The sequence below is a fragment of the Protomyctophum bolini genome (genome assembly GCF_963924005.1).
Source record: "Protomyctophum bolini genome assembly, chromosome: 6".
In the NCBI taxonomy this organism is placed as follows: Eukaryota; Metazoa; Chordata; class Actinopteri; order Myctophiformes; family Myctophidae; genus Protomyctophum; species Protomyctophum bolini.
Window position 1 is genome coordinate 43,530,118 of NC_137867.1, and position 25,197 is coordinate 43,555,314.

At 45.3% G+C, this 25,197-nt stretch overlaps 1 protein-coding gene across 1 annotated transcript in view; it reads left to right on the plus strand.

Moving 5' to 3' along the window:
• Positions 1 to 24,606, plus strand: part of cemip2 (cell migration inducing hyaluronidase 2) — a 90,987-nt gene extending 66,381 nt beyond the window's left edge. Inside the window, 14 exon segments of the mRNA XM_080766532.1 lie at positions 3,699 to 3,830; positions 4,913 to 4,948; positions 6,862 to 7,017; positions 9,923 to 10,100; positions 12,283 to 12,498; positions 12,878 to 13,089; positions 13,410 to 13,461; positions 13,919 to 14,049; positions 14,256 to 14,478; positions 15,978 to 16,079; positions 18,235 to 18,380; positions 18,946 to 19,052; positions 20,261 to 20,380; positions 20,383 to 24,606. Coding sequence (XP_080622658.1) covers positions 3,699 to 3,830; positions 4,913 to 4,948; positions 6,862 to 7,017; positions 9,923 to 10,100; positions 12,283 to 12,498; positions 12,878 to 13,089; positions 13,410 to 13,461; positions 13,919 to 14,049; positions 14,256 to 14,478; positions 15,978 to 16,079; positions 18,235 to 18,380; positions 18,946 to 19,052; positions 20,261 to 20,380; positions 20,383 to 20,477 — 1,906 coding nt within the window. The 3' untranslated portion in view covers positions 20,478 to 24,606.
• Positions 24,607 to 25,197: the final 591 nt, after the last annotated feature.

Genomic DNA, 25,197 nt, shown 5'->3' on the forward strand with positions numbered 1-25,197 from the left:
AGGGATTCAGAGTCTTGCTCAAGGACACTTCGACACTAACTCTGGGGGAGCCCACAGGGATCAAATTGGGAACCTCACGGTTGCCATCCGGCCACTCTACCCTGAGCCTGTTTGTGCATGTGCGTGCGTTCGTGTGTGCGTGTGTGTGTGTGTGTGTCTCGCATTGCTGCTGCTACGAAAATATTAAGGTATCTCCGTTTCCACTAATGTATTTATATTAGTCTGTGACCTGTGACTTGCTTAGGAACTGGGTCTATTTTTAGTCTGGAGAGAGTGTGTGTGTTTGTGTGTGTGTGTGCGTGTGCGTGTGCGTGTGCGTGTGCATGTGTGTGTGTGTGTGTGTGTGTGTGTGTGTGTGTGTGTGTGTGTGTGTGTGTGTGCGTCCGCTCAGCCGTGTGTTGACAGAGAAAACACAACTCCACAGATATAGTTTACACTCCTACTGCTACGCCAAGAAAAAATACCCCATCTTGTGTGTGTGTGTGTGTGTGTGTGTGTGTGTGTGTGTGTGTGTGTGTGTGTGTGTGTGCTCTCATCTTACTATACTTGTGAGGGCCTTAATGTCCACGCAAGTTTATTGGAATTTGATAAATAAACCGGTGGTTCCGGGCAAGGGGGACCCCCAGGGGTCCTTGAGGGGGTTCCAGAGGGTCCCCAGACCCCCAGGGGTCCTTGAGGGGGTTCCAGAGGGTCTAGTATAAAGAGCTAGGTGGCTAGCGCACATCCAGTTCCTGTCTGGTGCTGGACTAAGGTAAGTACAGTGAAGAGAGGAGAGTCCGCACACAGGTTAGCTCCAAGGTGTTTGCTTTTTATTCAATACACCATAAATAAGACGTGAACGGCCTTCACCAGGTTCCAGAGGGTCCCCAGACCCCCAGGGGTCCTTGAGGGGGTTCCAGAGGGTCCCCAGACCCCCAGGGGTCCTTGAGGGGGTTCCAGAGGGTCCCCAGACCCCCAGGGGTCCTTGAGGGGGTTCCAGAGGGTCCCCAGCAATCATTTGAATCACCTTTTATCCATATTTAAAATGTTGGCTATTAAAACATAAAATCTCAACTGTGTTTGAAATGTTTTGAATAGTATTGCTTTAAAAGAAGAAAAAAAAACACACACACGCACGCACGTGCGCGCGCACGCACACACACACACACACACACACACACACACACACACACACACACACACACACACACACACACACACACACACACACACACACACAAAGCTTCTCTTTTGACGTTTTCAAATGGGGGGGGGGTCCGCAGCCACGCATTTTTCAGTTTGGGGGTCCTTTGGCATGAAATGGGACATGGCTCGTGGACAGTCTTCCTGGCCCTCACAAGATAAATGGTGGTTTCATTGGTTGAAGAAGTTATTTTTAGAGTTCCAGTTCTTTGGGGTTTAGGACGATTAGGAATGTTTGAGGTCAGGTTCGGTGGTTAGAGGTTTTGGAGGAGTTATGCAAGATTTATATACTTGGTGGTACGCCATGTTGTCATGCGCTGAACATAGACGATCTACAGTCTCACAGGGCTTCGCCACGCAACGTGTTGTGGGTTTGTAGATCTGCTATTTTCGGCATCGGGGGTTAGGCTGAAAAACTCATAAGAAAAACGCCATGTATAAAAGGCACGTTTTTGAACGTGAATGTCCTCACAAGTATAGTAATGGTGTGTGTGTGTGTTTGTGTGCGTGTGCGCTGTATGCTTTGCGGTTTGGGGCTAGCGATCCGCCGATCCCTGCGTGTGTGTGTCCTGCATGTGTGTGCGTACACGTGCAATACCTGTGTGTGTGTGTGTGTGTGTGTGTCCATGTGTGTACTTAGGAGAATTTCGTACACATAGTTTTTTGTAGGAGATTTGCACGTGTGTGCATGTGTGTGAGTGTTCATGTGTTTACTTAGTGGTTGTGTGTGTGTGTGGTGGGGGGGAAGGGGCGGGGGGGGTGCTGAGAGAATGTGTGTTTAGTATTTATGTGTGGTTATACGAGAGATAGGTGTGTGTTGTGTGTGCACACGTGTGTGAGAGATTGTCAGATATATTTTTAGAATCGTAAAAAGAGTGTGTGTGTGTGTGTGTGTGTGTGTGTGTGTGTGCATGTGTTTTGGGTCATGAGTAAATGCTCCCTTTTTTGCTCGTTTACTACTAGCAATTTCTTATTTATAGCCAAAAGAGTAAAATAAGAAAACAATTTAAGAAATTGCTAATAAATGTCAAATATCCATTCCAACTAAATTTAATAATAATAATAATAGTAGTAATAATAATGATAATAGAAATAATAATAATAGTAATAATAATGGCCTACTGTATGTTTACAATTAGATTGCTATTCGCCGGTGTGACTTGTATGCCTTATTGCCTTGGACTGAGTTCTGAGGGCAGCATTCAATTTTATTGCCCAATTTTATTGCCCATCCAATAAGCAAGAGTGGGAGGCGGGGCTAATAGTGGGTGGAAATGTGCACCGGGGGCGGCGCCGCCTATTAGTTTGCATTGCACAGTGCACTCAGTGCGCTATTTCCTAACGCGCCCTTAGAGATTGGAAATAAAATTGGAGCATACCTATTTATTTACACGCACATCAACGGTGGCTGCTGGGCCAATAAGGCATGATTACGGAAGGAGACATTGGGATAACTTGGGGTAAAGGGTTCCACCACTAGCCAAGACCCGCCCTCTCCCACTTAGACAAATCCGTCAACGAGGCCTGCCGTATGCACTGGAAAAAATATGTGCACGGCATTTCTTTTTTTAAACAATGCTTGTTGCTTCTGGGGAGGTCCCTGGAACAACATATTTTAAGATGGGCGGCAGGAGGCATATTACATTACGTTTTTGGGGTCCTTGACATGACATTTTTAAAATTTAGACGTCAGACCTAAATGAGATAAAATCAAGTGGATCCTCCGGCTGAAAGTGGAGTGCTCTGGTGGGGCTGCGGGGGGCTCTGGTGGGGCTGCGGGGGGCTCTGGTGGGGCTCTGGTGGGGCTGCGGGGGGCTCTGGTGGGGCTCTGGTGGGGCTGCGGGGGCTCAGGTGGGGCTGCGGGGGCTCTGGTGGGGCTGCGGGGGCTCTGGTGGGGCTGCGGGGGCTCTGGTGGGGCTCTGGTGGGGCTGCGGGGGCTCTGGTGGGGCTGCGGGGGCTCTGGTGGGGCTCTGGTGGGGCTGCGGGGGCTCAGGTGGGGCTGCGGGGGCTCTGGTGGGGCTGCGGGGGCTCTGGTGGGGCTGCGGGGGCTCTGGTGGGGCTCTGGTGGGGCTGCGGGGGCTCTGGTGGGGCTGCGGGGGCTCTGGTGGGGCTCTGGTGGGGCTGCGGGGGCTCTGGTGGGGCTCTGGTGGGGCTGCGGGGGCTCTGGTGGGGCTCTGGTGGGGCTGCGGGGGGATCTGGTGGGGCTGCGGGGGGCTCTGGTGGGGCTCTGGTGGGGCTGCGGGGGCTGCGGGGGCCCCATGAGCACCAGTGTTGATTTGGGCAGCAAAATTATATTTTAGTTCAGTCATAATAGTCTTTGGAATGAAACTTTAGTTTAGTTTAGTTTTAGTCATATTTTAGTCACCTGGAATGTTTCAGTGCTAGCCCATACTGTACATGTATTGCTGTGACCTTTGAATCTGTCTCTAACCTGTGTGTGTGTGTGTGTGTGTGTGTGTGTGTGTGTGTGTGTGTGTGTGTGTGTGTGTGTGTGTGTGTGTGTGTGCGCGCATCAGGTTCCGTCCACACCAGAATGCGGACCCCAGCCGCCCCCGCGTGGCGGCGCTCATCGACTCTCTGATCTCCTTCAAGAACAACGACCTGGGAGCCTGGATACGAGGAGGAGACATCATCATCCAGAACTCTGGGTACCACCTGGTCATTTATCTAATTACATTCACACCTCTGGGTACCACCTGGTCATTTATTTAATTACATTCACACCTCTGGGTACCACCTGGTCATTTATTTAATTACATTTACACCTCTGGATACCACCTGGTCATTTATTTAATTACATTTACACCTCTGGGTACCACCTGGTCATTCATTTAATTACATTTACACCTCTGGGTACCACCTGGTCATTTATTTAATTACATTTACACCTCTGGGTACCACCTGGTCATTTATTTAATTACATTCACACCTCTGGGTATCACCTGGTCATTTATTTAATTACATTTACACCTCTGGGTACCACCTGGTCATTTATTTAATTACATTCACACCTCTGGGTACCACCTGGTCATTTATTTAATTACATTCACACCTCTGGGTACCACCTGGTCATTTATTTAATTACATTCACACCTCTGGGTACCACCTGGTCATTTATTTAATTACATTTACACCTCTGGGTACCACCTGGTCATTTATTTAATTACATTTACACCTCTGGGTATCACCTGGTCATTTATTTAATTACATTTACACCTCTGGGTACCACCTGGTCATTAATTTAATTACATTTACACCTCTGGGTATCACCTGGTCATTTATTTAATTACATTTACACCTCTGGGTACCACCTGGTCATTAATTTAATTACATTTACACCTCTGGGTACCACCTGGTCATTAATTTAATTACATTTACACCTCTGGGTACCACCTGGTCATTAATTTAATTACATTTACACCTCTGGGTACCACCTGGGTTAAACCAAGGGGCCAGCTAGCTATGCACTCCAATGTTGAAGCGCTGGGCTTTAACATTGAGCGCTCGGTTGCATTTCCGCATTGGACCACCAAAATTTGGTGGTCCAATGCGGAAATGCGCCCAAAAAGGCGAAAATAGACGGTCCTTCCCTGATGGCAACGATGTCTTGTTGATGCCAAGATCATTAACGTCACTTAACTCTCTCTCTCTCTCTCTCTCTCTCTCTCTCTCTCTCTCTCTCTCTCTCTCTCTCTCTCTCTCTCTCTCTCTCTCTCTCTCTCTCTCTCAGGTTTGCAGACAACGGAGTGGGGTTGTCCTTTGCCAGGTGTGTATTCATTCATTTCCATCAGGTTGTTTTGGCTTCTTTTCTTTTCTTTTATATTGTGCAGCTTTGCCGGTCCTTCCTGTCCCAGAGTGCCCGCCGGCTGCCAGGTCCTTCCTAGAGAGATCCTGGGCATAACGGCAGACGTTATGACGTTTCCTCTCTGACATTCCAGATGTCCACACGACGCTCCACACGTCCCAAACTCCTCTCCCTTCTGGCTCCACACGTCCCAAACTATGGAATGTACTTCCCGTTACAATCAGAACTGCAGCCTCACTCCCAATCTGTCGCTGTAGTCTGAGAACTCACCTCTTCAGACTCCATCTTAGCCCGTAGCGCTCACCGGAGCACTTGCCCTATTTGCCTTTATGACCTTACAGGCGTATGCAAAGGCTCAACTTATGTCATTTAGATAGCATTTGATGTAGTTCTCGCTTACTGTAAGTCGCTCTGGAATAAGAGCGTCTTGCTCAATACCTCCTCTCTCCCTTCCTCCAGAGGTTGTCTCAATACCTCCTCTCTCCCTTCCTCCAGAGGTTGTCTCAATACCTCCTCTCTCCCTTCCTCCAGAGGTTGTCTCAATACCTCCTCTCTCCCTTCCTCCAGAGGTTGTCTCAATACCTCCTCTCTCCCTTCCTCCAGAGGTTGTCGTCAGTTTCTGTTGATGGCCATTGTTGCCACGGAAACAGTCGACAGCGTGATGCCAGGCCATGACGTCACTTCACCCTAGAAAGTATGGCGAGCAGACTAAGAAGTGTGCCAAGTCAGTCAGAAAGAAGATCAATAATGTAATATAATACTACAAGCAATATATAAAGGAGGTACCCTAACTAAGATACTGGGCTCCCTCCCCCAACGCCTAAGGCCCCTAAACTATAAGACCTCAAGGAGCCTCTTACAGCTCCATGCTCCCTCCCCCAACGCCTAAGGCCCCTAAACTATAAGACCTCAGGGAGCCTCTTACAGCTCCCTGCTCCCTCCCCCAACGCCTAAGGCCCCTAAACTATAAGACCTCAGGGAGCCTCTTACAGCAGCCCTCTGACAGCTCCCTGCTAATACAGGAAACGGTCATTACAGCCATCCCTAGCTCACCATCCAAAACTAATTTAAGTCAATATACAAATGGTTAAATGTTGTTTTTTTTAGTTTTCTTTTTGTAATTGAATACTCTCTATCCATTGAGTTCTCTTTTGTGTCCACAACATTCTTAATATTGTGTCCCTTCCTCAGAGATGGGCATGTATTTGAAATACATGTATTTGAAATACTTTATTTTTATTTTGTGAAAGTTTTTTCTGTATTTTAAAATACAGACAATACGTATTTCGAATACATTCGCATCTCTGCCCTTCCTCTCACTTCCCCCGGCCTGCTTTTAAAACTATAATACATCCACTATAATAAGTCCATTTTCTGAATGGTTCAATAAATGTTTATATTTTCATACTTTATATGTGTTGATTTCCTCGGCTTTCTTACCTAAATTATTTTTTTTGAGTGGTGCAACCACTCCATTACATGTGTGTACTGTGTCTGTCCTTGGGTCCCTGAGTCTGTCTGTCCGAGCACAAAAATAGCTTGGTTGGTTTTCACCATTTCTCAACCGTTTCGGACGCGGGGCGGCTTGCCAGAAACGGCCCGGCCCGGCCCGGCCCCCTGAAGGCATTCCTGGGGGTCTGGATGTTCCAGCGACACCCCCCCCCCCAGGGGACCCCCACATGGTATAACATTTATTGACCGTTTCAGACACGGGGCGGCTTTCCGGAACCGGACCAGCCTCCTGGTCGCATACCTGTGGGTCTGTGATTTTTTTACTTTCTCTTCACTGGTCTACTTTTACTCACTCTCACTCTCTCTCTCTCCCTCTCCCTCTCTCTCTCTCTCTCTCTCCCTCCCTCCCCCTCTCTCTGCAGCGATGGCAGCTATCCGAAGGACGAGGGCTCCAGCCAGGAGGTCACCCAGTCTCTGTTTGTGGGCGAGAGCCAGAACCGAGGCTCCAACGGAGGCCAGAACAAGTACTGGGGTTTGGGAGGAGCGGACGGGAGGTGGAGGACGCTGCCCAGGAACAGGTATAGAGTTACATTACATTTAGGCTTTTAGTTTTGTAACCCATTTAGACCTGAGGACAATTCTACAAATGCCTTCTAAATCCTGACAGTTTTCTGAAAAACCTCATGTTTCTATGTCAGTAGTTCTCAAACATTTTCATGTCAAGGACCCCCAGAAAATATATGTAATTTGGCCACTGACCCCCATCTGAAAATACGTTGTTTCAGGGCCCCCAGGAGCAAATATTTTAGTTACATTTTAGTGAAAGCATGTATTCAAAGATTTGCGCCACACTGTCACGATTTTTCAAAAAATACAACCTCGTGAGTGCCGTGCTATGAGCTTGTAGATCTGCTGTTTTTCAATAGCTAAAGCATAACATTATGCTTAAAACACCAAAAGGGGTTCTCTCGCCCCGGAATGGGTTAAACAAAAATTGTACATGCAAGGCAGATTTTACTAATAACGGAGCTAAGCTAAGTAATAGCTTAAATGTGTTGTAGTTCCTCAACATTCCTTATGTTCACACATGCAACGGCTAGATTGAAACTGTGCCATTCAAATTTTTCCCATATAGAGAGTATGCACATGCATGATTTTACCATCAGGACACGCCCCCCCCCCCTCATCTAGACTGAGTGGCAAAACATTGAGCAGCATGGAAATGTCACATAATACAGGAGGCAGCAAAATGTTGTCTTATTGAAAACAAGCACTTCCAAACTCTGACACTTCGGCATTTCTTGACAGAAAGTAGCTCATAATGTTTCTATGGTGGATTTTTTATGAAACAAAAACTTTGCGGATAGAAAGAGAATAATTCAAACTTTTCGTACAGTTGCAGTGTGATGATGTCATGTGCATACGCTCTATAGTAGGCTCAATGTGTTCTGATTGACAGCATGACGAGGCCTTTAGTTGAACGCGCGAATGAACACGTTTGTCACCGTCGCACAAACAAGGGATGAAATTAATTTCGCTCCTATGCCACCAAAATGTGCAACGCCCTACCAACAGTCATTAAGACATGCAAATCCCTTGACTCCTTCAAAGCCGCTCAAATTCGAAACTGGCTGTATATATATATGTTTTTCCCCTTCATGATGATTTCAGTTTTTTGGCTATTATAGAAGTGTATATTTGTATGTCTAAATCTTATCATGAATTGAAAATGGTGGACCCTCTTGTAAACAAGTGTAATACTTTTATGGTGTCGTCCACTCACAGTTAACAGTTTTTGTATTGAGTTGTACTTATTGAAATGTACTGTAATTCTGCAAACTGTTAATAAATACTTCAATAAAAAAAATCAATAAAAAAAAACATACCCCATCCAAGCAGCAACAAAGATACTTTATCTGTCGCTATATGTCTTTTCTTAGATAGCAGTATACAGCCTTTACCACACACATTACAAGTTAAAGGGCCTTCCCCCTGTTTGGGAGAGCTCCACTGTCCATGGTGCATAAAGGGATGACATTCTATTGTACTCGGTTGGTGGTGGTCGCTGCTGTGCTGCAGTGTTGATTTCGTCGACTAAAACTAAGACGAAGAATGTTCCGTCGACTACCTTTTTTCCACTTAAAACTAAGCTATGACGACTAAAACTAAGACTAAATATATTGACACTGTCGTCAACGGATAAAGACTAAGAATACATTTTAGTCGACTAAATCAACTATAGATTAATCGACTAAAATCTCATGATATTTAGTCGACTAAAACTAGACTTAACACTAAAACATTACGGGTGACTAAAATGTGACTAAAACTAAATTAAAACTATTCAAGAGACCACGACTAATACTAAAATAGAAATAGACTTGCTGTGCTGACCCCCTGGTCAAAAGGACTTCCGGCGGGCCCTGCATACCAAAGCTACATTGGAACATGTCCATTATGTAGTTTAACAATGACTCTAGTGGAACATGGCCATTATATAGTTTATAGAATGACTCCTATAGTGGAGTCCGCTCAACGCTCAAAACAGAGCTTTATTTGTTTCCCACGAGAATGTGGAGCCAGAAACACTTTTACACCCGTTGAAATGGAGGACATAAAAATACTCGAACGGAACTGAATGGAATACCACCCCAAATCAATGTTATGCTGTATTGTGTGTTGATGGACAGGCCAGACATTGCGAACAGGGACGTGCACACATGGACATCAAAGGGGGGCTTTTACTCGTCTGTACAACAACTGCCCTCTCCAGACCACAAATGCAGCATTTACTACATGGTGTAAGAAAATGCAAATGTCCCTCCTCTCCTTTCCATGCCATGCCGGAAGGCAGCATTCAGGAGAATAGATTTTTTTCCAAAGTCTCCTGAACTTTGAACGCAACATTTTGCGCTGAGCAAATTGGTTTCGAAAACCATGCCATACACCTGCATCTCCAGCAGAGTGCGGGCTTGCGCCCCGAAAATAGCTGATCTGCTATTTTCTCTATTTTTGTTCAAAGATGCCCTCTTACGGGATTTCAGTCCCTGCCTCTCTAACGCTCTCTGATTGTGAATCATGAGGACATTTAAATCCTTTTTTAAATCTCCTGATCTCCTATAATATAATTATGAACATTATTTTGTTCAACATGGAAACGATTGTGAGGATTATCTCAAATAATTGTGATTAGATGAGATTGTGTGTTTTAGGGGGCTTTTGTCAGTATATGAAAACCCTAGATATCCTCAACAGTTTCTTGTGGAAATAATGAGGGAGACAGACTGACAGACAGACAGACAGACAGACAGCGTGTTAATGTCTTGAGCAACTTTCCCTCCAGTGACACTTGAGACGTTTGTTAAAATAGATAGACAAGTAACTGCCATTAGCACTTACGAGTGTTTGTGTGCGTGCGCGCGTTCGCATGTGGGAACCCTTTTTGGTGTTTTAAGCATTTTGTTATACTCTCCTCTCCTCCAGGACATTTCCCATCCGTGGGTTCCAGATCTACGACGGTCCGGTCCGTCTGACCAGCAGCACGTTCCGCGGCTTTGCGCCGACCGCGGATCGTTTCAGCTCCGCCGTGGGCTTCAACCTGAAGAACACCTGGCAGCTCACCCCCCGAAACAACCTGTCGCAGCTGGCCTTCCACCCCACGGTGAGTACCCCCAAACCCCCCCGTAACAACCCCCAAAACCCCCCTGAAACAACCTGTCCTTCCACCCCACTGTGAGAACCCCCAAAATGTAGTGGTTCAGGGGTAGTGTGACCGGTTCCATCCCTGTGGGCTCCCCCAGAGTTAGTGTCGAAGTGTCCTTGAGCAAGACACTGAACCCCTAATTGCTCCCGATGTGCAGGTTGGTGCCTTGCATGGTTTCCTCCGGCATCGGTGTGGGTGTGGGTGTGGGTGTGGGTGTGGGTGTGTGTGTGTGTGTGTGTGTGTGTGTGTGTGTGTGTGTGTGTGTGTGTGTGTGTGTGTGTGTGTGTGTGTGTGTGTGTGTGTGTGTGTGTGTGTGTGTGTGTGTGTGTGTGTGTGTGTGTGTGTGTGTGTGTGTGTGTGTGTGTGTGTGTGTGTGTGTGTTTTTGTGAATGTAATGCACAATCTATGTAAAGCGCTTTGGATAAAATCACTATATATAAACTTTGCAAAGCGACACACCAAATTGTGCTTCCCGGTCCTGGAATGGGTTTAATCGGTATAAAAAATAAGCAGTTTGAGAAGCACACCCTGTGCCTCAGGTGACCTGATTTGCTGCTCGTCGAGGCTGAATTATGTCCGTTCCTCGGGTTCATTCCGTCAGGTGTCTTTAGTTTTATCCCCTTTTTGTTCCTACGCTAAACGACGACACACGCTCCTGTGACGGTGTTTTCATATTAGTCTACTTGCGAGCCCATAGATCCCCATTGTGAACCCGGAGTGAGTCCCGGGTGCAACATTTCTAGCATAAAACGTTGGTGTACTCAACATGTCCGGGTGGACTACCGTATTGTCAGTACTGGAACAAACAACGAGGTAGGAGCGCACACCAGTCGTGGGGAGGTGCTGACCGCAGGAGATAAAACTTAAAAAAAAAAGGAAAAGAGTCCGCACAGCTCGTAGTCACGATGCAAGAAGCTTTTATTGAACCGACGTTTCGGCAAACAATATGCCTTCTTCAGGGTTAGGGTTACATGCCTAATAAATAAATAAAAATAACGAAGTAAACCCCGTAACGTCCACGTTAGAACTTTTCACTGTTTTTCTCGAGACATAAAAGCATACGCAAGTTGTCCCTCAAAAGTAGTGGAACAATAGCAAGGGACACGCAAAAAAATCACAACGTGGATTTATTTTTCCTGACTAACACCCGACGAAAACGGCATAAAAACTAAAACCCATGATGACAAACTATGACTAAATATACCGACAATTTTGTCAACGGATAAAACATTGACTAAAATGTTAAGGAGATATAGTGGAGAAGAGCTCATTTTATGTGTAATTGCACTCGGGTTGTTAGCAGATCTACAAGCTCACAACCCCTTCGTCCGTCTGTCTTGTATATCCTGAGGGTGTGTTTGAGACAGACAGACAGACAGCGTGTGAAAGAGAGAGACCCCATGCAGAGTCAAGACCGGCAGCTTTGACAAAACGTTTAAATCATAGTTCTGCTGCCCTCTAGTGTTGGTAGAAGTAATTGCTTGGCAGTGAAGTTTTACAGCCATCAAAAAGCAGTGCTCAAAACTTGCCTGGGACCCAAACTTGTGAAACTTGTGAAAAAGTGTGCAACACGTCACTTCTTTTGTTGCCGTTTTGCCTTTGAGAGCAGAGTAATCTAGTAAGAGAGTGGCGACACTAGCGTTGACTCCCACTGTAACAATGGAATGCGGAAGTGCTCATTCTATCTCAATGGGATAGTTCCAATGTTTGGAAGACCTCCATATTATTATGGTCAATGCCTGTGTGAAAAGTGTTGGCGCAGGCAGTGAGGAGCTACGGCGGTGTGTGATGAATAGTGCAGGTACATAGAAGGCACAGTCCACTGTTAATCAGGGTGGACATAAGAGGATTAACCCATTCTGAACGGGCACCCATTTTGGCGCTAGCATCATGTTATGCTTTATCTATTGAAAAATAGCAGATCTACAAGCTCATAGCGCGCCACCGAGTGGCGCGCTACGAGCTTGTAGGTCTGCTATTTTTGAAAAAACGACTGACATTTTTAGAATCTGATCTCAGGTCAGAATGGGTCCATCAGACCAGTGTGTGTCCAGTGGAAACCTCGTATGAATCTGATCTCAGGTCAGAATGGGTTAAAAAGATGATGCATTTATTTCACGCTCTCTCTCCCCCCTCATAGGTGGGCCTGCGGGCGTTCTTCGGTCGCCCCGGCCAGTGGTTCGAGGAGAACGACCTGGACGGCGACCGGACCTCGGTGTTCCACGACGTGGACGGCTCGGTCAGCGGCTACGCAGACACCTACGTGGGCCGCGCAGACAACTTCCTGCTGCAGCACCCCGCCTGCGCAGCCCTGCCGCGCTGGAACGCCGTGGTCTGCAGCGGAGCTTACGCTCAGGTTAGTTGTAGTCTACAGCCCCCCGTCCCCCTAAACTATTATTAGAAACTAACAAAAAACTAAATTAATGTATAAATTAATATCAGAATACTGATTTCAGCTAATTACTAGTATGAAAATGCTATTGTCCTTTTTTATGTCCAATGTATTTGTTTTTAATTTTTAAAGTTGACATAACTATAACTCTCTCTCTCTCCCTCCCCCCCCCCTCTCTCTCTCTCTTCCCCCCCCCTCTCTCCCCCCTCTCTCTCTCTCTCCCTCTCCCCCCTCTCTCTCTCTCTCCCTCTCCCCCCTGTCTCTCTGTCTCTCTCCCCCTCTCTCCCCCTCTCTCTCTCTCTCTCTCTCTCTCTCTCTCTCTGTCTCTCTCTCTCTCTCCCAGGTGTACATCCAGACCCAGGGAGTGTCCAACCTCAGTCTGTCCATCCTCAGAGACGAGTACCCGGCGGCCCCTCTGGTGCTGAGGGGCATCAACCAGCCGGGGGCGCTGTCTCAGCAGTACCAGCCCGTTCTGATGATGAGCAAGAGCTACACGCTGCACTGGAACGGCCCGGCGCCGCGCGAGATCGTCCTGTCGCTCATCAACTTCAACAAGTACGGAGAAACGACGCACGACAGTGTTGTTTTCGTCGACTAAAACTATGACTTCGACTATACCTTTTTTTCACTTAAAAACTAAATAAAAACTAAGCCATGATGACTAAAACTATGACAAAAAATACTGACAGTATTAAACACAGATTAAAAACTAGATTAAAATGTCAGGAAGGGACTAGTGGACAAGAGATCCACTATCATTTTATATATATATATATATATATAATACTCTATGCTTCAGACACTATTGGCTTCACTGCTCCCCTGCTCGTGACCCATAACATGACCCAACATCTGTGTCTCTCCCTCCCCCTCAGAGATGACTGGGTGCTGGTGGGGCTATGCTACCCGTCAGACACCACCTTCCAGGTACGGATGGAGCTCCACAGCACCTTATGTAGACTTACGGCATGTTACGTAGACAGCACTAGAATTGCATTTGATGTAGTCATAGCACTTTATAGTATACATGGTATAGTATAGTTTATATATGTATAGTTTCATTATATAGATATTCCACTGTTACGTTCTTAGCTTACGCATGTTTCATGTACATACTTTGTATGTATGTGATGTATTGCCATGCTTTTTGTTCTTGTTTAATGTGAATCGCTCTGGATTAAATAGCGTCCGCTAAATGCCTAAATTGTAAATTGACACCCGAGCCCACAACGCTACAGTACAAAACTCCATAACACATAATAAACGTTATTTATTGTATGTATTGAGTACCGCGGTATCAATACGCTTTGGGCTTATCGAGCCTGTTATCAATCATAGGGGCCCATGATGTCATTAATAACAAGTTCCGCCCCTAACCTTCCAGGTGGTGGCTGACATCAACGACCGGCAGAGCAACAGCTTCGATGACTACACATACTACGGCATGCTGTCCAGCCTATCAGAGCTGGAGAAGAGACCCGCCGAGAGGAAGTACTACTTTGACCGCTCCGTGGGGTGAGGATAGAGCTCAGTACTGCCCCCTCTGGGCCTGGCATAATTGTTACGTTAGTATAGTATCGCCCCGTCGCAACTGTTGTCTCCACCAGGCCGAAGGCCCAGTCAGTGGTCCCCCGAGCCCACTTTGAGAAGCACAGAACTAACTCTAACCCCTCCCCCAACCCCTCCCCTCCCCTAACCCCTCCCCCAACCCCTCCATCCAGGCTGCTGTGGCTGTTCCTCCGAGCCAGGCACGGGCGTGACGGCCACAGCTACTGCTCCGTGCTTGGCTGTGAGCGCGTGAAGGTGACGGCCAGCACCTCCTCGTCCAGGCAGACCTGTAACTGCACCTCCAGGGCCTACCCCAAGTACAGCCGCGTGCCCACGGCCGCCGTGCCCATGCCCGCGCACAGCGCCCAGCCCTGCCAGGGCTGTGGTGCCAAGCAGGTCAGTGTGGACTTCGTCCACTAAAACTAAGACGAAAAATATTTGTCTACTAAGCTACGATGACTAAAACTATGACTAAATATATTGACAATTTCATCAACAAATAAAAACTAGATGTTGGGAAGGGACGAGTGGACAAGAGATCCAGTATAAGGAATGTTACACTTGGTTGCATGTTGAAAATAGCTGCGACACGTTGTGAGCTTGATCTGCTCTTTTCAGCTAGTGTAAAATCAGTCATTACGACGGCATCAAGGCCCACCAAAATACATTTTAGTCGACTAAATCAACGTTAGATTTAGTTGACTAAAATCTTATGATATTTAGTCGACCAAACCTAACACTAACACTAAAATGTGACAGACTAAATGAAAACTATTCAAAAGCTAAATCTAAATTTGCTGCCAAAAACAACACTGAAGTTCCCCAACCCGTCCTTGTCCAATAGGCACGTTAGCAAGAGAGGAGACAGGGCAAGCCGTCCTTCTCACCCGTTGAGATGCACGTTAAATGACAGAATGAATCGATCGTTTAAGTAGAAAGAGCTTCAATATGTCTTCTAAATCTAGTCGACCAGGCCTGCAGTAGGCTATGCACTGGACACATGTCTTCTAAATCTAGTCAACCAGGCCTGCAGTAGGCTATGCACTGGACACATGTCTTCTAAATCTAGTCAACCAGGCCTGCAGTAGGCTATGCACTGGACACATGTCTTCTAAATCTAGTCAACCAGGCCTGCAGTAGGCTATGCACAGGACACATGTCTTCTAAATCTAGTCAACCAGGCCTGCACTGGACACATGTGCATTACATTGTTTCAATATATTAGAAATATGAGGAAATGACAGAGGGAGAAACAGTATCCAACATCAACTCTAATGTTGCACGGTAAGACTACGGTCATTAGTATTATTGCCATCACCTGGGTGGGTCAGTCGTGTAACTTTCTAGACGTTAAGCCGTGTATGTGTTCAACAACAAAGCCATGCAAAATAAAATATCACTGACAGCTATGAGGCGGTAAAAGCTTGACCTGCATAGGAACTATTTGGGTTGGCATTGGACAATCGCTTTTTGGGATGGGATTTAACGAAGGGCTACTTATTGTTACCCAATCGCCGCCTAATGGTAATTATTTGAGATGCTCACCATAATCTTTGCATAATCGTCATGTTGAAAAATGCCCATAAGTTTTCAAACGTTTTGGTCCCTTTCTCTCTCGATCTACAAGCTCAGAAGGCATTGCGATGTGACACATTTTGAGCTTGTAGATCGGCTAGTTTTGCTGATTTTGCACTGTGGTACGGCAGGTATAAAATGTGGCTTAAGTTAACTTAATCAGACTAATCCATTTCGACGATTATATAAAGCAATGGCGTTATTGATTTTGTATCAAATAATAAGTGTGTGTGTGTGTGTGTGTGTGTGTGTGTGTGTGTGTGTGTGTGTGTGTGTGTGTGTGTGTGTGTGTGTGTGTGTGCGTGTGTGCGTGTGCGCAGCTGGTGTTCTCCAGTGAACCGTGGATGCTCTACCTCCAGACTCAGATCAAGTCTCTCTCCCCCAAAGAACAACAGAATGGAGACAACATGTCCTTTATCACTGTGAGTACAGACATCCTGTCTGTCTCTGAGACAACATGTCCTTTATCACTGAGTATACAGACATCCTGTCTGTCTCTGAGACAACATGTCCTTTATCACTGTGAGTACAGACATCATGTCTGTCTCTGAGACAACATGTCCTTTATCACTGTGAGTACAGACATCATGTCTGTCTCTGAGACAACATGTCCTTTATCACTGTGAGTACAGACATCATGTCTGTCTCTGAGACAACATGTCCTTTATCACTGTGAGTACAGACATCCTGTCTGTCTCTGAGACAACATGTCCTTTATCACTGAGTATACAGACATCCTCTGTCTCTGAGACATGTTCTTATAGCAGATCTACAAGCTTGTAGCCCGGCAGCGAGTGCTGCGCTACGAGCTTGTAGATCTGATATGTTTGAAACATTGTGAAAATGTGACGCAAATCTTTGAATATAATATATTCTTTCAGAGCCAAAGTTTTTAACTCAAATCTTTGCTTCTGGGGGGGGGGGGGGGGGTCCCTGGAACAACATATTTTCAGCTGGGGGTCAGCGGCCAATTACATATAATCTTGAGGTTCCTTGACATGAAAATGTTTGAGAAGCACTGACATAGAAACATGGGGGTTTTTCAGAAAACTTAGAAGACATCTGTAGAATCGTTCCCAGGTCAACATGGGTTAACAAAATGTGACACAGGCCAGCACTTTGGTCCTCAACTCGCCAGAATGAAATGGTCGAAATGGTCGAAATAAAATCGTTTTTTTTTTTTATGTGATTTTCTTTTTTTTTCATATTAACATAGTTTGAATGTTGAAGAAGGTTTTTATTCCAACAGATTGTTCATTTGGGCAAATTAAACGTATACATTTATATGTCAAAGTAGGCTTGTTTTTTAACAATGTTTTGGGGCCAGGGAAGCGCAGTTCTGAGATTTGCATGTTGTTTTCGATTGGTCTGGGATCTCTTTGTCCTGAGGTTTCACGCTCTGGTCACCGCCCATTAGCGTGCTTCTGTGTTTGTAAACATGGCTATAGTATGAAGGAGCTTTTGGGTTATACTTTACAGGAAAATAAACAAAACCACGTAGCTACTCAAATACGCTTCCCAGCCTGGAGAATAGACTTCCACCATCACACAACAACAGGCTATCAGCTAGCTAGCCTAGTTAGCTAGCTGTCTGTGTGTTGTGTGTTACTAAACACATGTTTTCACTCCTAAAATGTATAAAACGAATGAAACATTGCCCGTTAGTATTGCTTCATAGCCATGGAAGAGTGTTGCGCGTTGCTTCTTTTTTTTCTCCTCCACACGCAAAGAGCCAAAACCACTCGTCTTTTCTTTAAATCTCAACGTCAAAATATGGCCGTTAGTACTGTTAATTCAACATCCGGTGAGGGGAGGATACGGATTGTGTATGGAAATCAGCGCATACAGTGGGTGGGCTTTAGACCGGATGTAAGCCTTGCACACTAAATAGAAACCAGGCATGTGAACGGATGTTTATTAAAAATAGCAAATCTACAAGCGCACAACGCATCATAGCCTGATGCGTCGGTTTTATTTATCTAAAATACTGGGTCAATTGTCTGACTTTGATTGCTTAAAGTATATAAAATGGTGTAGCCTACTGCAGCTATTTACAACACAATGTAAAAGCATTGGTCTAAAACTACATAGCCTATATCCATTGAAAACTCAGTTAGCCTACTAGTTACTTTTTAGATTGTATTATTACAAAACATACACTAAACAACTTAGTACTACATTTCTTTACTTTAACTCAAGTAAAACAGTGTGTCCACTCAACTGTCATTGACAGGTAACCTAGTGGGGGAGTGATTAGTGGGTGGGGGAGTGATTATGCAAGACATTAGGGGTGTGGACAAGCATCTATTGTCACACCCATTCCAGAGGTGCTAAAATCTGAAGAATCTTTGAAGGGAAATTTCTCTACTTTGCATCTGTATCTTTTATCCGTTTCAACAAGTTTTAGATGGTCATATCTCCTTCAATTATTGTCCAATTTCATTGAATGATACATCATATGAAAGCTTACATTCTGTACTTTAATAATCTGTAATAATCTGTAATCTGTAAAAATCGAGTTGAGGACCAAAGTGCTGGCCTGTGTCACAAATGTCATTCTTTCCTACCGACTGTCAGGTGAACGAGGTGAGCATGTCCTTCTCCCAGGCTGGGTTCTTCCTTGTCACTGTGGACGCCTGCTCAGGGAAAGTGTCCAAGAAAACCTCCTTCCCAAAGCTGGACTCCAGGATGGAGCAGTACCTGACCACTGGAATACCTAAGAGGTGACTAACATTCCTTTGTCGAAGTGCGTGTGAGTGTGCATGCACGTGTGCGCGTGTGTGTGTGTGTGTGCGTGTGCGGCTGTGCGCGGCTGCACAAATCACTAGAATCCAAGTGATTAGTCTACCTATTTTGTACTTACAATTACATGACTGTAAACAAACATTAAAAGTCCATAGACTTGACTGCCATATGATGTCCCAAAAGCCAGACGTTGGAGGGCCTAGCAGTGCCTAGCACCCCTCGAAAATGTAATTTTATAAAAAATGTATTACTTTTTAATTGATTGCATTTGTTTGATTTAAGTTTTGCACACCTCTAGTGAAAACGCCATGGGGATTCAGAGAACTGGTAGATTCATGAATAAAGGAAAGGAAAGGAAAGGAAAGAGGGAGGCAGAGACAAACGGATGAATGAAGGAGGAAATGAAAGAAGGGTTGAAAGAGAGAGGGAAGCTTGTTTGATTGTAACGTCCGGTCATGTGATCAGGTCTATAGTGCTGATTGTAACGTCCGGTCATGTGATCAGGTCTATAGTGCTGATTGTAACGTCCGGTCATGTGATCAGGTCTATAGTGCTGATGGCGACGCGGGGTCGTCCGGACGGCCTGATGGGAGTGGCATCACACCTGGTCTCGTTAGGAACCGCCAAGGCTGCCGATTTGCATACGAAAGGTGAGTGTCTTCCAACTACGTCCATCTGCTTCCATCTCCCATTCCAACTACGTCCATCCGCTTCCATCTGCTTCCATCTCCCACACTATGGAACCAACTCCAACCATTCGCTTCAGACGCTTCAGACACCTTGGCCCGTCGCACTTAACACCCCGATCGCCCGGGTTTATGTAATCCATTAAATCAGAGCGCCCAGAGATTTATAGCAGCGGAGCACTTTTACCGACGGGCCGGGTGTTATCCCGGATGTGGCTGAAGCAGCTAAATGTAGCCAAAACACTCTAGAGGATGTGGCTGAAGCAGCTAAATGTAGCCAAAACACTCTAGAGGATGTGGCTGAAGCAGCTAAATGTAGCCAAAACACTCTAGAGGATGTGGCTGAAGCAGCTAAATGTAGCCAAAACACTCTAGAGGATGTGGCTGAAGCAGCTAAATGTAGCCAAAACACTCTAGAGGATGTGGCTGAAGCAGCTAAATGTAGCCAAAACACTCTAGAGGCGATCGACAACAACGGGAGGTTTGATTAAATCTACTGCGACTAGCGACAGGACAGCGGTGGGCCGTCTAACACATAATCTTTGCTTAGAATTGGACCGGATGATTTAGATCAAGAGTTATTAAGGTTTTAAGATTTTCGGTCTCGTTGGCTAAACGGGGGGGGGGGGGGGGGGGGGGGGAGAACATTTTTGATGACGTCCCACTGTTGCGCAACATCGAATGTTGCGCAACATCGAATGTTGCGCAACAGACACTCCCAGCCTGTGGAGCGATGTGAAAAATCAGACAACAAGTGCGGTTCAAAGTGCTTCACAGAAAGAGCAAAAATATAACAAGAAAGGGCATAAACTACAGTAATAACAAACACAAAAGGAGCGACTAAAACAGGAAAAGGACATGCAATGATCTACAGTAGGTAAAAGCAATGCTAAAAAGGTGTGTCTTAAGATTTCGTTTAAAAATGTCCACAGATTCAGAGAACCGTAGATCCCTTGGCAGGCTGTTCCACAGCACAGGGGCTTAGTAGCTAAAGGCGGCTTCTCTTGTGTTATGGGTCTCTGGAATCTCTAGGAGACCAGCACTAGATGATCTAAGTAAGGTGTCTGCCGGGCACATATTTAGGAAGCATTTCCATTCAATGTTTTAAAAACAACTTTTGAATCAAATGTACACACACACTGTAGGCTACATTTCTCTCTCTCTCTCCTCAGATGCCCTGGCGTTCTGGGGTTACCAGGGTGGTGGTGGTGGTGGTCCTCCCCCTCCCTGGGTGTCTCTCCAGGCCGGCCAGGAGGACGTGGTCCTGGGGCAGCAGGAGCGCTACCTGCCCCTGGCCTGGAGGCGTACGGCTGCCCCCCGTCAGGGGCACAGTCACGCCGAGACCTGGAGCTGCTCAGCAAGGCCTTGAATAATAATGACCCAATGTGAACTACACAACGTATCTACCCTGAACACACACACACACACACACACACACACACACACACACACAACCAGCCGATGAATGTGAACTGCTGAACTTGTTTTTTTTAATTTATTAACGATCGATGGCAAAGATGTTTACTGATTTGAAGAGGAGAAGGGAGTTATTTTATTATGAGTGTAGGGGTGTGTATTGTTGGGATAGTGTGTGTGTGTGTGTGTGTGTGTGTGTGTGTGTCTGTGTGTGTGGGTGCTTGTGCGAGCGTGCGTGCGTTAAGTACGGCTTGGTGAGGACTCTTGAATCAATGCACTTTTCCTTTTGAAGAAGACACAACTGTTGCCTTATCAGCCAAAGCAGAGCCATAATTATATGACAGCTTTCATCTCAGACGGCATTTTACAGCCAAGAGACTAAATGACCGACGCCTCGTGTGTCAACCGTTCCAGAACGGACAGGAACGGACTCTTCCTCGACACGCCGGGATAAACCCATTTCTGGGAGGGAAACCCCCTTTTGGAACAATATATTTTCAGATGGGGGTCGGCGGCCAAATACAGATCATTTTGGGAGTCCTTGACATGAAAAAGGTCAGGCACCGCTGACCACTGACACAGAAACAGGTTTTTCACATTTTTCTTAGAATCGGCCTAATGTCTAAATGGGTTAAAAATGAACACATTGGTTGGTTGAGAGACTATAAGAGGGTGGCTAGCGGAGTCAATGTCTTTGCTAATGGAAAGTTTGAGCAGATGAAGACATTAAACTAGATTAGATATTGTTGTGTAATTCTTATTTTTTTAACGAACAATATTCGAGCCCAATATAATATATAGTATAAAATTACCCTTATTAATGGAGTGGTTCACACCAAAAAAACAACTTATTTTCTGAAGATTTATTCTATCTTTCTGGAGATTTTGTCGCATCCCTATTATAGTCCAGTCAATCTAAGGTGAAAAGGGGCGTGACCCAACATAAATTGCAATAGTAATCGTTTAAGGTGTTTTATGATCCTTACGCTCAACCAAATAACAAATTAAAAATAGATTATATAACATTTTGGATCCCCTATATAAGGCAAAACTTTCAAACTAGGGGTTATTCATGATTCTGAATGCATTCCAAGCTTTAGTTTTGCCCGAAAAACACTCCTTGGGCTAAAAATGGCCATAGCCACTTGTCAAAATGTGCCCAAAACCTCATCACATTTTGTGAAGATGGTATATGGACGTTTTCAGCCCAAGGAGTGTTGTTGGGGCTAAAAATAATGCTTGGAATGCATTCAGAATCATGAATAACCCCAACGTTCAACCCCTGAATTATAATAATCTATTTTTAATATGTTATTTGGATATATGGATCATAAAAAACCTTGAATGATTACTATTGCAATTTCTTTTGGGTATAATATTAGATTGACTGGCCTAAATATAGGCCAGTTGTTGGATAACGGGGTCATCGGTCAATGGGAGACTGCTTAGGAATGCGACAAACACTTTATTATGGAGTGTGTAATTGAGAGAAAACAAGTAGTTTTTTTGGGGGGGGGACAATTCGGTTTAACTTTGGTAACTTAACTTTCCAGAGATCCCTTTGAATGACCTACTGCACAATACATTGACTTCCAACAGTCAGCCCAGTGTCGTGAACAACACACGGCCCATTCCACTCTCTCTACCTTCCATCGAGTCTACAACTGTCTCCTTCTTTTCCTCACATTTTATTTATCTTTTTGTTTTTATTTATTTTCATTTTTTTTTTAAACACCTAAAACTGGAATAAAGTGACTTTGATCATCGTGCAGCTGTGGAACGAATAGCGTAACGTTAAGCACCTTTTTTTATTTTATTTACAGGTGGCTTGAAAGCCCAGCTGACACCCAGAGGACTATAGTCTAGTGGCGATGTAGTGGCGAGATTTTCATGATTGGCCGTCCTCTAAGCCAATGGGAGAACTTAAGCCCTACGGCCAATGGGAGAACTTAAGCCCTATACACCCCCGTTCAGACCAAAAAGCAGCGCGGTGAAATCAGTCCTCAGCGGCTTCTGACAGAAATATATACATGCGTGGCTTCCCTCAATTTGAGTAAGTGGCACCGAACACGGAAGCCACGGGTGTCTTTCTGACAGAATTATCTGTCTGCTAACTGCCTTTCTGACAGAATTACGAGTTTGGTCACTGCCTTTCTGACAGAATTGCGTCGCTGAGACACCTGTAAATGACATTTAATTTATTTTTTTAAATCGTTTTCCACAACGTTTTCCCCATCTGTGCTTATTATTATTATTATTATTATGCATAATTATGACCCTCATCACAGCACAACTTGTTTCTTTACTTCTCTAAATGGATTGAATGTTTGTTTTGCATTTAATCTGCCTGTTTATTTTTATTATTTTTTATTATTTCTCATTTAGTTTTTGTGTGTTTTGTACCATGGTATCATCGTGTTTCAGATTCATCATCACACCATGTGTTTCAGATTCATCATCACACCATGTGTTTCAGATTCATCATCACACCATGTGTTTCAGATTCATCATCACACCATGTGTTTCAGATTCATCATCACACCATGTGTTTCAGATTCATCATCACACCATGTGTTTCAGATTCATCATCACAGGGTGTGTTTCAGATTCATCATCACAGGGTGCTTCATTTTATAGTCCAGGCATTCCCAACATGTGGTCTGGGAGGGACCCACTAGGTGGGCCATGAGGAAATTGCGAGTGGGGACCCCCGAAAGTAATTGGAAGAAACATTCAGATTTTATTGATTATAGAACTGTATAAGAACTGTACGTTTTTTTTTAAAGTTGAGTGTATAATATATACACCGTTTTATTTCTATGTTGGTTCCATAGATCCTATAGTTGGAACACAATCGATCGATTGATCCTCAAAATGAAATGCATGCGGCCCATTGGGCTGCTGAGTGGTCAGCTCAGAGCCATAGAGTAAAGGGTCTTGCAAGCGGGGAGCGATACAACGAGCCTATAGTTCATTTTCAGTGTTTTTGCTCTGAGATGTCGCGGTGCGACAACGCCAGCAGATTTACGCCAGTGCGGTCCCGTGAATTTCTTGCGCGCATACTCGTTTCGTGCACACCCCCGCCGCGACTGGATTCGGTTTAGCTTTTTTTCCCCACGCTTGCGTTGTCGCGCCCCTCTTGAGCAGACCTGTAGCAGACCTGTGGTTGATCCAGACCTGTAGCAGACCTGTGGTTGGTCCAGACCTGTTGCAGACCTGTGGTTGGTCCAGACCTGTAGCAGACCTGTGGTTGATCCAGACCTGTAGCAGACCTGTGGTTGATCCAGACCTGTAGCAGACCTGTGGTTGGTCCAGACCTGTAGCAGACCTGTGGTTGATCCAGACCTGTAGCAGACCTGTGGTTGATCCAGACCTGTAGCAGACCTGTGGTTGGTCCAGACCTGTAGCAGACCTGTGGTTGATCCAGACCTGTAGCAGACCTGTGGTTGGTCCAGACCTGTAGCAGACCTGTGGTTGATCCAGACCTGTAGCAGACCTGTGGTTGATCCAGACCTGTAGCAGACCTGTGGTTGATCCAGGCAACAACGCCTGCGTTCATCGCTCCCCGTTTGCTAGGCCCTTAAGAGAAGAGTTACGACAACTACGTTCACTTCATGGGGCCATGCAGTCCAATGGTCTATGCTGGGCTCGTGCGAGTACATGAACCACGTGACCGGGCTGTTTTCTGACCCCTCAATGTCGTAACTCTGTCTATACTCTATGGCTCTGGGTGGGGGTCCCCTCCCTCCCCCGATCCAGACAAGCGTAGGGAACGGCTGCAGACTAGTGGAGAGCTGGAGAGACACACCAGCCCTTTTTTTTACTTTTGAGTAATGTACAGACTTTTAGCTGACTGGAAGAGCAGGGCTCCCCCACTGAGCAGTGAATATCTTTTCTCTACGTGTGTGTTTGTGTGTGTTCGTGTGCGCGTGTGTGTGAGAGAGAGAGAGAGAGAGAGGACATGCCTTTAACCACTCTACTGTTGTAAAACAAAACAAAAGAACAAAACAAAGTTGTTTTTTTCTTCTTCATGACACAGACCTCTAGCTGTCTAATTAACCACATGAACCCTGACATCCCGCAGCTGTTCTGCTCTGGGCATGATGTCATAAAAATAAATTGATGAAACATTCGACGAAAACAGACGACACATTAAGCTCGCAACGCTACACCGTGTCTGCTATTTTTACCATTTTGACGTGCACCTAGAAGTATGCCGGGTTTTAAGTGGTCATATTATTATTATTAGAAGTGAGCTTTGCAAATATTGCTGTTTGGTTTATTGCCTCAAAAATGTATAATGTAAGTAAAATGCCAAAACGTATCCTGAGTGACAACGGTGTGCCGAGTCTGTAGGGGAAAAAAGAGCGTCGTAGATTTTGTTTTTCTCTTTTTGTGTAATTGTGTGTACGAATGTGCGTGAACTGTTGACTCTCGTGAAAGTTTCTGATGAAGTTAATTCCTTCCCTCATTGTTTTAATTATGAAATTATGAAGATTAATAAACATGTATGCCTTGTGTTGGGAAAAAAAAGAAAACATTTATTTTCTCGCAGGTTTCTCATTTTCTGCCTGCACAGAGTGCCGCGCTACGAGCTTGTAGATCTGCTATTTTTGAAAAACCGTGAAAATGTGGCGCAAATCTTTGAGGTCCATGGAACATATTTTCAGATGGGGGTCGGTGGCCAATTAAA